Source organism: Tenrec ecaudatus, chromosome 10, assembly GCF_050624435.1.
Source record: "Tenrec ecaudatus isolate mTenEca1 chromosome 10, mTenEca1.hap1, whole genome shotgun sequence".
In the NCBI taxonomy this organism is placed as follows: domain Eukaryota; kingdom Metazoa; phylum Chordata; class Mammalia; order Afrosoricida; family Tenrecidae; genus Tenrec; species Tenrec ecaudatus.
Window position 1 is genome coordinate 46,217,451 of NC_134539.1, and position 13,235 is coordinate 46,230,685.

The window sequence follows — 13,235 nt, forward strand, 5'->3', positions numbered from 1 at the left end:
TATGGTAGTTACACAACCTGGTGTCAACTTGAGACTATTAAGAGTGAAGAGGTGGAGTTTAGCCTGTCAATCAGGTCACAGCTTGATGACCTCATTTGGAGGTGCTACAGAGATAAATCTCAGAAACCCGCAGGAGCAGTTCAACCCTGTCCTGTTGGTCACTAAGAGTCGAATCAACTCAACCGCAGTGAGAGGGGAGAGGTCAGACTACCTGGACGGACTTGGAGGGAAGCAGCAAGGATAAGAGGTCACTCGTTCAAATAATCGGAATTCCCCACTTGCTGTCACTCTAATCTAATACTTCTGTCTCTGGAAACCTCAGGCAAGCTAATCAGCTCCCTTGTAGACACTATTGTCATTCATTGCGGTAATTAAATGACATGACATTGGCTGTTTTTACTCGAAAGCTCAAGTATAGTTTTTTCTTGAAAACAAAATTGACAAATATGAGAGGTAGAAAATAGGCCAAAGCAGCCTTAAATTTGGAATTACAAAACTGATTTAGCCCGAGACTTTTATTTACCAGGACAAATTCCTAACCTCTCTAAGTCTCTGTGTCTTCAAAGAGGGCAAAACACTTGTCATCTAGAACAGAGCCCAGAGACAAGCCAGTTCCACTGGCAGGTGCCGAATCACTCACTCTGCACTGGACTCGGTAGAAGGCTTTGGGACAAAAGTTGAAGGAGATGCGAAGGAGTCAGAGTCTAGACTTGGTGGGCAGACTTCTAAACCAGAGGGCAGAGACGAGCAGGCGGTGGACACGTCCTATGTCTCCAGTTTTAGTGGGTCCTCTAACAGCCCCTAGAACAGCAAGCGGTTCTCAACCTGTGGGTCATGACCCCTTTGGAAGTCGAACGACCCTTTCACAGGGGTTGCCCAATTCACAACAGTAACAAAATGAGTTATGAAGTAGCAACGAACATAATGTTATGGTTGGGGGGTCACCACAACACGAGGAACTGTATGAAATGGTCACGGCATGAGGAAGGTTGAGAACCACTGCCCTAGAACCTAAATCAAATGTCTCACATCATTAATTTTTTTGTTAGGCAGAGGAAAAAATGTAGTGGTCTTAATATTTCAATCATAAGAAGTTATTCTGATTCCGCCCCCACCCTTTGTGCAAATAATCCCCAAAGAATACCATTGTTGAGAACTAAAACCGAAGCAACATGGTCTCCCCCGTAATAGACACAAAACCCTAATGGGGCTCGATAATGAGGTTGGATCATTGATGGGCTGGTAGACTGAGAACCACTGGTGGTAAAGGGAGCTCTAGGCCTGGTTTGATTCAGAGAGTCACCTCTGTTTCTCTGAGATCCTCTGAGTTTTACATTCTTTCTTGCCTTCGCCTGGAGCTGACTTCCTTGCTGGCATTTCTCTTCTTCTGCTACCAATCATGAGGCAACGGTGGGCTGCTAACTGCAAGGTTCGAATCCACCAGTCACTCCTCAGGAGAAAGATGAGGCTGTCTACTCCCTTAGGGATTGGCACAGCCTCAGAATCCTACATAAGGTGATTATAAGTAGGATAAGGAGTTCAAAACCACCAGGTGCTGTGTAAGAGAAAGGTGAGGCTTTCTGTTCACATAAAGATTTACAGCCCAGAAACCCACAGGCTCTACTCTGTCTCGTAGAGTCGTTATGAGTCAGAAACAACTCAACAGCAGTCAGATTCTATTTGAGGGCAATCATTTGGCTTTTGGATTGGGTTTTGATTTGGGTAAGGAGGGAAAAGAGATGAACACAGTCAGTCACATTTTTCTGCCGATGTGTCATCTTCTGTTGTGCCCATGGTTGACTTCAATGAGTTCCTGTCAAGGATGAAGTAATTCATTGTTACTACTGCCCCTACCACGCAGGGATGCTTCCAGAAGAGAGTGCCCGGGCAATGAAGGGACTCGTGGAGCTGAGAAAGAGAAGGTTGGGTGAGGGAGGGGATAGGCACAGGCTTGGGAGTTCAGAGAGCTTCAAGAATGACATGCAGAAAGGGTACACATGCCAGCACTTATTTCCCATGGGATGATGGACACTTCACGTCCCTCTGTTATCCTCAGAATTCAGATCAGTATCACTCACTGCTCCGGGGTTACGAACAATAGTAACTAATTCTCGCCAATCGATCGGAAGTTAGATTAAAGCCATAGGAATGTAAGAAGACATCAGTGGTAAGAATGTTGGCAACCTGGAAAGAGGTAGAATCCATTAAAAGGATTTACACTCAAGAAAGAAAAATTACACACTGATGGCCACAAATCTTGTCACCTTCAGTCTGTGTACCCCCAGTTGGCAACCCCGCTCCATAAGCAAGAGCTCAAGTTCCTCTGCAGGCACCAAACTCCTGCCATCCTGAGGTTCCCGAGCTCTGCATGAGAACCCCATTTAAGTCATGGAAACGCCAGTTAGGTCATGGAAAACTGCAAGGCAGCAAGACATTACGGGTCAGAGCCTGGTTCTTCCCCAGCTCTGCAGCCCCAGCCCAAGGCCCAGAGCAGAGGTAGCCTGGAGTGGCCCAAATCTGGACTCTCTAGAGTAGGAGGGGGTGCAGGTTCGCTTGATAATCTATCCATGACGACACCAACGTTTGATCCCAGAGCTAGATGTGCACCTGGTCACGCACATATGAGATCAGAAAGTGGGAAGTGGGGGCAGGGGGAGGGCAGCAACCACTAGACAGACAGACAACCACCAGGTGAAACTTTGCTTCTCCTTCCATCCCTAGTACAACTGCCTCCCATCTTTCCAATACATCACCTCCCTTTCCCCACTCTCAGGAGTGAAGACCCTATGTCTCTACGAATGTGACTCTCCACCAAAGCCCCCACAAGCGGTGTGAGAACTCAACAGAAGGTACTGTTCTGGTCATGCCCAGGTCTTCAGCCCCAGATGTGGCCCATAATAGGCGATTGGTAGGTGCCTAGGGATGCTGCCTCAGTGCTAAAACCACGCTTACCCATCAGGGGAATGATCCTGACCTGGACCAGAAGCTCTGGGCTCAATCGCCAATGCCTGGCTGCCCACCTCCCTCGCCAGTCTTCAGTTCCCTTGCGTACACAAAACCAGAAGCTGGGGGCCATCAAGCACAGAAAAGATTGTGTAGTAGAAGCAGATCCTTCTGGGGACTAAAGCCAGACACCTGGTGGTATGTCTCTAAACCACTTCACCACAGGAGTCTAGGGCCCTAGACTCTAGGGCCCTAGGCTAGACGCCTTCATGTCCTCCTTTGTCCCGATGAGCTGGCAAGCAATGTGGGATGGCTGTAGGATCTGGTTTTGGGCCCCAAGCCAGAGCTAACAGTAAGTCAGTCATCCTTTGGGCTCTGAGACAGAGGGCCTGCCAGCAGGGAGGAGTCAGCATGCCCCCACCTGCTTTGCTACACACACCCCACACATACACTCAAACCACCATCACCACACCAGCAGCTTGGGGTTACTTCTAAGCCCAGCTCCCCCCTGCCCTATGCTATCAGGCCCGAACAAAAGACTAGAAGACAGGCCAGGCAAGTTAACGCCTTTATGGGATATTGTGTAAATGTGTATCTGGTGCCTCGGAGGCTTGCCGAGCAGGGCCCTGCTGCTCAGCACTTGCTGTAGATGGCGGTGCTGCCTCGCTCCTGGAACTCTTCCTTGCTGACCCAGAGCTGCTGGAAGGCCTGCAGTGAGGCCAGGATGGAGCCACCAGTCCACACGGAGGTCTTCCTCTCGTGCGCGGCGGCCACGGCAAGGCTGTCCCCGGGGCAGAGGAGGCTCAGCTCCCTCTGGAAGCGCTCCGGGAAGCCGTCCAGCATGGTACAGCCGCCGCAGAGCAGCACGTTGGCCGCCATCTCCTCCTTGAACCCTGCCTCCTGGCAGTGGCCCAGGCAGGCGGCCGTGAGCGCCGGGAGGCCCGGCTGGCTGCAGCCCACCAGGGAGGGCTGGAAGAGCATCTCCGCGCAGCGGAAGCGCTCCTGGCCGATGGTGATGCGCTTGCCGTCGGGGAGCTGGTAGTCCACCCGCAGCTGCTCCAGCGGCAGGCGGAGCTCGTGCTCGGGGACGAGCGCAGCGTAGCAGCACTTCTTCTTGATGTGCTCCATGATGTGCAGGTGGTCGTCGCCGAAGGCGTGGCCCGCCTCGTTGAGCAGCCGCATCAGGTGGTTGGTGAGCTCGCCCCCCGCGTAGTCGGCACGCTGGCTCAGGCCAGGCAGCAGGTCGCCCTCGGAGATGGGCACCACGTGCGAGACGCCGTGGCCGCTCTCCACCACCAGCCCCGAGGTCTTGCCGTACGAGTAGATGGACAGCAGCGCCTGCGACGTGACGTGCATGGCCGGGATGCCGAAGGTCTCGAACAGGAGCTCGGCGTACTTCTCCCGGTGGCTTGCGGGGCTGAAGGGCGGGTCGGAGACCAGCACGGCGTGCTCCTCGGGGACGATCTTCATGGCCGTGTGGAAGATGTACTCCCAGATGCTCTGCACGCAGTCCCAGTCCACCACGATGCCCTGCTTCAGCGGGTTCACCAGCTTCACGGGCACCTCGGTGTGCAGCAGCTCGTGCCCCACGTAGGTCTGCGGGCCTGTGTCGCCCGCGTGCGCCGCCTCCGGGCAGCGGCGGCCCACCGTGGTGGAGATGAAGTAGGTGGGCCGCGGCTCGCCGCCATAGCCGCACTTGCAGTACTGGGAGCCCAGGTCCACGATGAGCGCCTTGACCTTGCGCACCTTGCGGGCCTTGGCCTTCAGCTGCGCGCCGGCCTCGGAGCCCGCCAGCGCCTCGCTCTCTCCAGGGTCCCCCTGAGCGGCTCCCATAGGCTTGGGGCTGAGACTGGCCCTGGTCGCCATTTGCCTTCCTGTCTCACCTTCTCACCATCCACAGCCCGGAGCGCCCTGGGGAGAAGTGACGAGGTGAGGCCCGTTTCCACGGCGCCTTGCCAACCCCCACCCGCTCCCCGGGGATTGTGATGTCACTGGGCTGGGGTCCAGTCACGCCGCTGGGGGAAGGGCTCAGCCTTAACGGCCTTTGGTCTATCACATACACACACACACATACACACACACGAATTGGAGTTACAACCAACCTGATAGGAGGCCCAAGGCAGTTTAAGAAACCTAGGAACCCTGCATGGGCGTGGCGGGGGTGGGGGGTGGGTTGAGGGGCGGGGGCAGGGAGGGTGTGCAACCTCCCCATCCAGCTCCACTCCTGACTCCAGCTTTACACCTTTCCACCCGCCGGCCCAGGGCGAGGATCAATCCTTCCCCAGCGTCTATAGTTAAGCAGGCACCCTGTGTCAGAGGCCCCTCACCTCAGTGACTTTCGGCCTTTTTGACGGGTAAATAAATGGGAGGCTCGGAATGGGAATGACCTGCCCAAAAGCAAGCGCTGAGGAATGTTTGTATTGATATTTTCAACCAGATCTGTCCAACCTCAATGCACCAGGCCTCCTTAAAGCGCCGAGTGCCTTCGCAGGGGCCTTGGCCCTTCCTGCAACGGTCACTAAGCTGGGAGTGAGCACAGCCCAGCGCTGCCAGGTAGTGAGAATGGACGGAGGCCCCAGGCGTAAGCACGGTGGGCGGAGGGGAGAATGAGTGGGGACCCGTTTGGAGGGGCAGTCTATTTGATGCGTTCGGAAGGGAGTGCATTATTCAAAGGAAGGAGTCAGAAAACTCTCTAAATGAGATGCTACAGAAAGATATGTGGGTAATTCAGTGCACCCCAAGATCAGAGCAGTCTGGGCCAGGACTCAAAGATGGCCGAGGGCACTGGGGAATGGTGGAGGTGGGGGTGGTGAGACTTCTAGGAGTTCAGGCCTCAAATGCTAAAAGAGCTTGAATTACATGAAGGTCGGTTGGTGAACGCACCGAGACTGCTTGGCTGTCATTGAGAGTAACACCCGAAGCTGAGAGCCACTGAAGAAGTCCTTCTAAGACTTGAGGGTGGCCTGAGGTGGGTTGTGACAGTGTGAGAAAGAGACAGGGACTGATTCTAGAGCAGGTAGAAGGCTGACTCCCTTCGAACCAGTCAGTTCTCCAACTGCCCTCAGTTTAATCTGAGACCATGCACCCGGCGTTTGGGACCCTCCTGTGGGTGTCTTTGACCGCTCAAGCCTCGGAGCTCAGGTGTGGGGCATCAGGAAGAAGGAAGGACACGTCTTTCCCCCCATCCAAGCACAGAAAGATGGGTTGTCACCCTGAAGGAACGAATTCATTAGCTCTGGGAAGGAACAAAGAAGTTTAAAGTGCCTGTTTGGTAAGGGATCCTCTCCACCAGAAGTCCTTGAGGCACAAACGTTGATATATCAAAGAGTCAGATTCCTGGGCTCTAGAGAATCAGGTTCAATAAGGCTGGGGTTGAGCGATATGGATTTTTAAGAAAAACTCCAGGTGATTCGTGGGAAGAAGGTTGGGCATTGGCCTTTTTGTCACTCGATTTTCCTTCTTCCTTCCCACACCTTTCCTTTGCTGGTCAGAATGATAGTCTAAACAAGCCCAAAGGAATAAGGGGTCACCTGAACCCCAGCCTCCACTACCTTGAGACCTGGCAACTGGCTGCCACCACCAACGGTTCTGATCAACAGCACCACAGACCGTGCCAGGCAGTGAGTAAGAGAAAACAGAGTAGAACGCAATTCAAAATCACTTAAAAATGATCAAATACTGGTCTGTGAGCGACTAGCAGAAGCCCTGAGACTGAGACCCTTAGGCACCCTTCAAGCCTGTACCCGAACCCGCCCCTGAGGGTCCTCTTTCAGCCAAAGGAAAGCCAGAGATAGGCCTATAAACTACAACACCCTTGAGAGACCACCGTCAACCACATCCACCACCCGAGACCAAAATGGCAGACTTTACCCCAAACCAAAGCTCAGAAGGCTGGTAGGCAGGAAAGAATTGACATACGACCCAGCCATCCCACCCCTCGGTAGGCAGCCCAACGCGGGGACGCAGACCGATGCTCTCACCAAGGTGTGCTGCAGCTGGATTCACAAGGTGAAAGCAGCCCCGGGTCATCAACAGACAAACGGACAAACAGCACGCGGCATGTGCAGACCATGAAATACTGTCCTGTCACACACAGGCATGACGTTCTGCAACGTGCTAGGACATGGAGGAAAACCTGCTGCTGAGTGAAATGAGCTGAACACAAAGGGCAAATAGGGTCAGAGTTCCCTTACGTGAAATGCCTAGAGAAGCCAGGCGTGGAAGGCATCTTGGTCACGCCAGTGGGCTAGGCGGATGTGGGAATGGGGCGCTACTGCTTCACGGGTCTCGAGTTTCTGTCGGGGTGATGAAAGGCTTGGGAAACTGATAGAAGTGGCGGCTGACAGCACTGTGTGATGGATGCCACTGAACGGTGCCCTCGAGAAATGGCCAACAGTGCCGTTTAGCTGCTGTGGTCTATCTCCCCCCATGAGCATTGTCGAATGAAAGGGCAAGGAAAGGGAGTTCCCAAGGAGCCAATGAGAGAGAAACTGCCTAGCACGGTCACCACCGCCCCGTAGTAGCTTTCTCCTCAGAGGAGCAAGCGGGCTCATGAAAATCAAATCAGGCTGCATCAATCTTCGACGGCCCATGAGCTGTACACCCTCCCGGCCCGCCTGCCTCTCCGTCCTGCCACGCCGGTGCGGACGTCCAGCTCGGACAGGGGCACCCTTGGCCTGGAAAGTCACATCATCAGTAGGTTTTGACTCTGTAGGCCACAGTTTCCCAGGCAACAACTCAGACCCAACGCTTCAGTGTCAGAGCAGCCGCCAGCAATAGGTCACCGCGGTGGCAGTGTTCCAGTACAGTGTCATTTGCACAAACAGGCCAGCAGCTAAATGCCGCGCCCCGGGGGTTCCAAGTTGCTGCAATAACTCCTCGCCACCCGCGGCTCTCTTCCTTCCCCCTTCGGGACTGCCATTCCAGCCACCCAACTCTGCCAGCCTCCCTACATTCCCTCTTCCCACTGTCCAACAGGTACGTATTTGGGGTATTGTCTGCCTCCCCCTCAACCCAGTCCCCCACCCCCGACTACAGAGACTTTTTGCCTGTGTTCCTGTTGTATATTCCCAACTGCCTTTCACAGAGCAAACAGTTAATAAATACGAATCGATGGAAGGAATCTAGTTCATTGATACCTTTAGGAAAAAAGAAACCCGGTTGGCAACTGCTGCCCAACAGGGGACAGCGTGTGGGAGCCCCTAGAAAGGCCTAGGTCACTGGATGATGTCATAATCAGTGATGTCGCCTTTGGGAAGACTCGGACGTTACCTTCTGTTTCAGGCCTTTCGGGCCTTGGAGCCGGCAGGATCAGGAAGCTTTCTGAGAGCAGGCCGTCTCTCGAGAGGATGTGGATGTCCCAGTCCCAGGGGACAGTCATAGGGGACGGGCCTGCCAGCAAGGTGAATGAGCAGGTGTCCCTCCAGAGCCACGCCCTCCAGAGCGCCTCCTTAACGGACGGCCCTGCCAAGCGAGCACTGTGGGTCCGTCGGAATCGATTGATGCCGGAAAACTCGATGCAATCAGCCATGGCCATGGAGAAGCCCAAGCCACAGGTGACCAAGGCAGTGGTCGTGGACCTGGGCACCGGCTACTGTAAATGTGGCTTTGCTGGCCTGCCGAAGCCTACCCATGTCATCTCATCAACCGTCGGCAAGCCTTACATGGAGACGGCCAAAACCGGGGATAATCGGAAAGAGACCTTCGTGGGCCACGAGCTCCTCTGTCCTGAGGTCCGCCTCAAGCTCACCAATCCTCTGCGACACGGCATCATCGTGGACTGGGATTCCGTGCAGGACATCTGGGACTATCTCTTCCGGCATGAGATGAAGATTGCCCCCGATGAGCACGCCGCCTTGGTCTCAGACCCTCCGCTGAGTCCTCACACCAACCGAGAGAAGTATGCCGAGATGCTCTTTGAGACCTTCAACACGCCCGCCATGCATATAGCTTACCAGTCCCGCCTGTCCATGTATTCATATGGGAGGACCTCCGGTCTGGTGGTGGAGGTGGGCCACGGCGTGTCCTACGTGGTCCCCATCTACGAGGGTTATCCCCTGCCCAGTATCACCGGGAGGCTGGACTACGCAGGCTCAGACCTGACCACTTACCTGATGAGCCTGATGAACCAGTCAGGGAAATACTTCACCGAGGACCAGATGTACATCATGGAGGACATCAAGAAGAAATGCTGCTTTGTGGCCCTGGACCCTCTGACAGAGAAGAAAGTGCCACCTCCCGAGCACATGGTCCAGTACACCCTGCCAGATGGGCACGAGATCGCCCTGGGCCAGGAGCGGTTCCTCTGCTCAGAGATGTTCTTCAAGCCGTCTCTGATCAAGTCCATGCAGCTGGGCCTGCACACCCAGACTGTATCCTGCCTCAACAAGTGTGATGTCGCCCTCAAGCGGGACCTCATGGGGAACATCCTGCTCTGCGGAGGCAGCACCATGCTCCGGGGGTTCCCCAACCGCCTGCAGAAGGAGCTCAGCAGCATGTGTCCCAACGACTCGCCCCAAGTAAACGTGCTGCCGGAAAGAGACACGGCAGTGTGGACTGGCGGCTCCATCCTCGCTTCGCTCCAGGGCTTCCAGCCACTGTGGGTCCATCGCTCCGAGTACTATGAGCATGGGCCTTTCTTCCTCTACAGAAGATGCTTTTGAGCTCCGCAATGAGGCATGGTGGCTACGTCTGCAACGTGCCGGCTTTGTTGGGGGAGCACCCACCTGGCACAGCGGGCTCTGAGCCCGCACACTCCCTGCTGTCCTATTAAACCCTCAAGTTCCCCTTCGCCCGCGTTTATTTCCTGCTTCTGAAGAACAACTCCGCACAGGTGGCATCTGCCTTTACGCGATACATTTGCCCGCGCAGAACGAGGAGGGGAGCGGGGGGAGGGGTGGAAGACACGCATCAGATGTAGTTGGCTAGTCTCATTTTCTTGGGAGAAAATGGATCTACCATGAGTTTGCCCCTTTTGTGGATTCCCCATTTTAGGAAATACTTTATTGTCCCATTTGGCTTGGAACGGGGAGTGCAAAGGGGCTAGATTATGGAGTAAATGCTGCTGACTCCTTCCACTAATTAACAAAAAGCTGGGGAACAGCCTACACAAATGTCTGGCCCCTGCTGACCCGTCCTTTCTCTCATGTCTCAGCGTGGCTGCCTGGCAATGCTGAGAATATTACATGTGTCTTAAGAGTGTGGTAGAGATGTCCTCTTTTTGGACATTGGGCTAAGAGGTATCTTGCGGCGTCCACACCAACATGTACAGGTTAATACGGCAGTTATTCTCCACACCTGGAGAATCTCCCACCTGAGTACATTCTGCAGCAGACCACAGGAGGCAGCGCAGGGATTTGAAGTGGGCTCCAGGTGGTGGCTCCTGGTCCTGGAACTGCAGCGAATGTCGTGGGGGGCCGCCCCAGGCCAGGTTCTCTCAGAGGGGCCCGAAGAAGCACAGCAATGGTTTGTGGCCAGGAGCGAACGCACGTCAGGGCCCAGCAGGTTCTGTGGGATACATGCTGGAGGTGGATGTGGTGGGAACACTCATTGTTGAGAATACACTCGTGTGTGTGTGGTGTGTGTGTGTGTGTGTGTGTGTGTGTGTGTAAGTCTCTCCCCTTTCTCCAAAATTCAGAGCTTGAACAACACAGGCAGATAGCAGACACCTGGTGAACAGCAGACAATTGTGGGAAGAACATGGGCTTCTGAACTCTGTGGTTCAAAGACCATTTGTTACCATTTGTTTGCTCGCCCATGAAATCGCGTACTAGCGGTTGCATCTGGAGTCCTTGAGGCCTAGTGGTACGAGTGGGGCTGTGATCACATGGTCAGCAGTTCGAAACCACCAGGAGCTCCACGTATAGAATTATAGTCTCGGAAACCCAGAGGAACAGTTCTACTCTGTCCTAGAAGGTCACCAAGAGTCGGAATGGCAGTGAGATCTTATAGACATCTACCTCTTCGACAGTTTAAGTAGAGTGACTATAGAGAAAACCAACTGTCCTCAATGTGCTCTATCTTCAGATCCTTTTAGGTTAAGGACCACCCCCACCCCCCACCAAAGAAAAAAACCAGACGAATATCTTGATGAGAGGAGTGTTCTGGTTCTGGAGAATGAGTCTACACCATGCTGAGCCTTAACATGACATTGCACTTAAAAGGCAAAACAGCAACAGAAGACTGAATAGTAGCCCATTCCTTAGAAGCTACTTGCATGAATTTTCAGCAGATCCTAATTGTTCTAGTAAAAATAATTACCAACGAACAGTTCAATAGCTAAAACGCATCTTAGGTTTTCAATCAGCAGTACTTCCTGATTTATGTGACCTTTGATGTCTGTAGGTATTTTTGGTTACTGTAGTACTTTGGGGTGGGGTGGGGGCTTGTTTACTACTGAGATCCACCTGACAGACTCCCACAGCAAAGAAATGTCAATAGTGTTGAGGTTGATATGCGTCTTGGCCAGAGGAGCAAAGAGCCTGGAGGAAAGCACGGCTCGGGGACCATGGGGTGGCTGACCGTGGGAATGAGGCACGGGCCAGGGCGTAGGAAGCAGAGTAGGCTCAGCTCCAGGGACATGGGCACAAGAGCAGAACTTCAGACTTGCCAAATGTCACATTAACCTTGACTTGTCTCCAGCCTCTAAGAGTCTCATCCCTATTTCAGTTACTAATTTGGGGAAAAAAAAACAAGGCAGGAAAACGAAAGATTCCCAAGGACTTGTTCCAGGTTGTTGTTCCACACAGGCGCATGGGTCTGTCGGCTGGCCCGAGACTAGCGAGTATTTCATTTTGCTTCCCAACCTGGTGGTCACCTTGATCTTACTCAGAATCATCAGTTTTCTTCCTTAAAATATACATTCAGTTGTTGTTAGACAAATCTCTCAAATCAAGTGTATATGTACTGTTTTATATATACCAAAAGGGCTTCAAAAATTTGTGGGACTATGGAAATCGATCTGGCAATATCTAAAACAGATGGAAATCGAGTTATCATACAACCTAGCAATCCCCCTACCTAGAAGAGGCAAGAAACAAACCACGGCCAGACATCTGTGCTCCAATGTTCATTGCAGCACAGTTCACAATTGCCAGGAGTTGGAAACAGCCTAAATTTCCATCAACAGATGAGTGGATTAAAAAACTGTGGTATATACATACAATGGAGTACTACGCATCACTAAAAAGCAGCGATGAACGTATGAAGCACATTGCTGCATGGGAAGAACTGGAAGAAATCACGCTAAGCGAATTAAGCCAAGCACAAAATGACAAGTACAACATGAGTCCACTGAGGTAAGCTTAAAAAAAATGCAAAAGGGGCATAGGGAAAAAGCTACTGTATGCAAACATTCCTGGGGTGAGGACCAGGTAGTATGGCAGGGACCAAACCAAATACAGGGATACATATGGTAGCCAAATAAAAATGGGGTGGGGAAAGGAAAAAATAATAAAAAAGAAATGGGTAGTGGGGGCACAGGGTACTAACCCACCCAAGGGGAGGATATTATTCATATCTCCACAGGCAAAGAGGGACCAGACTTTAACCCAGTGCTCCTTGATGTGAATGCAACATGCTGGCATGGAGCAGGGAACGAGTGGAGAGAGGTCTGAGGGGCCGGCCCCAATCCCAACTATTACGTGGACACCTCCCTCGCCCCACCCCAGAAGAATTTATTTCAAAGGACGGCATTGAATCTGCAGTTCCGGGAGAGAGACATATCTGATCAGAGCACACGGGAGCAAATGAAGGGGGAGGAAGAAAGAGTGGAGCACATCCTGGTCCACCAGGCCTTGAGGACGATGTTCCTGACTAGAGCAGTCAGTCCAGAGAGGACCACATGGCCAGCCCCACTATGAGACATGACGTCCCTCACTGACTTATAGCCCTACAGGGGACAGCACCAGAGACAGTGTGGAAATTGCACCCGATCTGATCCCGCCACACTGAGGCAAAAACACTAAGGCGTGCAACAGAACAGCGAGGGTATGGAGTGGTGAGGTCCCCAGAGAATGCTAAAGGTGGACTTTGGGTCCAGGGCATGATGCCCCCACAGACAGGACTGGAAAACAATCCTAAAGGCCAACAAACAGTCCTCGAACTAATTACAAGCTTTTCTTTCTTGTTGTGTTGTTTTGTTGTTGCTGTTTTTTGTCATTGGTTTGTTGTTGTTTTGTTGTATATTGTTGCTTGGTTTTGCGTTATTATCTCCGCAGGTCTGTCTAAATAAGATAGGCTGGATGAACAATCTGGAGGAGAAAACAACGGGACCAACAGTTCTGGGGGGACAT

At 52.8% G+C, this 13,235-nt stretch overlaps 2 protein-coding genes across 2 annotated transcripts; one reads left to right on the top strand and one right to left on the bottom strand.

Moving 5' to 3' along the window:
• Positions 1–3,576: 3,576 nt before the first annotated feature.
• On the bottom strand, positions 3,577–4,809 carry ACTL7B (actin like 7B). The gene has a single exon (XM_075559011.1). It carries the CDS (start codon positions 4,807–4,809, stop codon positions 3,577–3,579), a length of 1,233 nt encoding a protein of 410 aa, XP_075415126.1.
• Positions 4,810–8,291: 3,482 nt separating this feature from the next.
• ACTL7A (actin like 7A) lies at positions 8,292–9,605 on the top strand. The gene has a single exon (XM_075559516.1). The coding sequence runs from the start codon at positions 8,292–8,294 to the stop codon at positions 9,603–9,605; it is 1,314 nt and encodes a 437-aa protein (XP_075415631.1).
• The last annotated feature ends 3,630 nt before the right edge of the window (positions 9,606–13,235 follow it).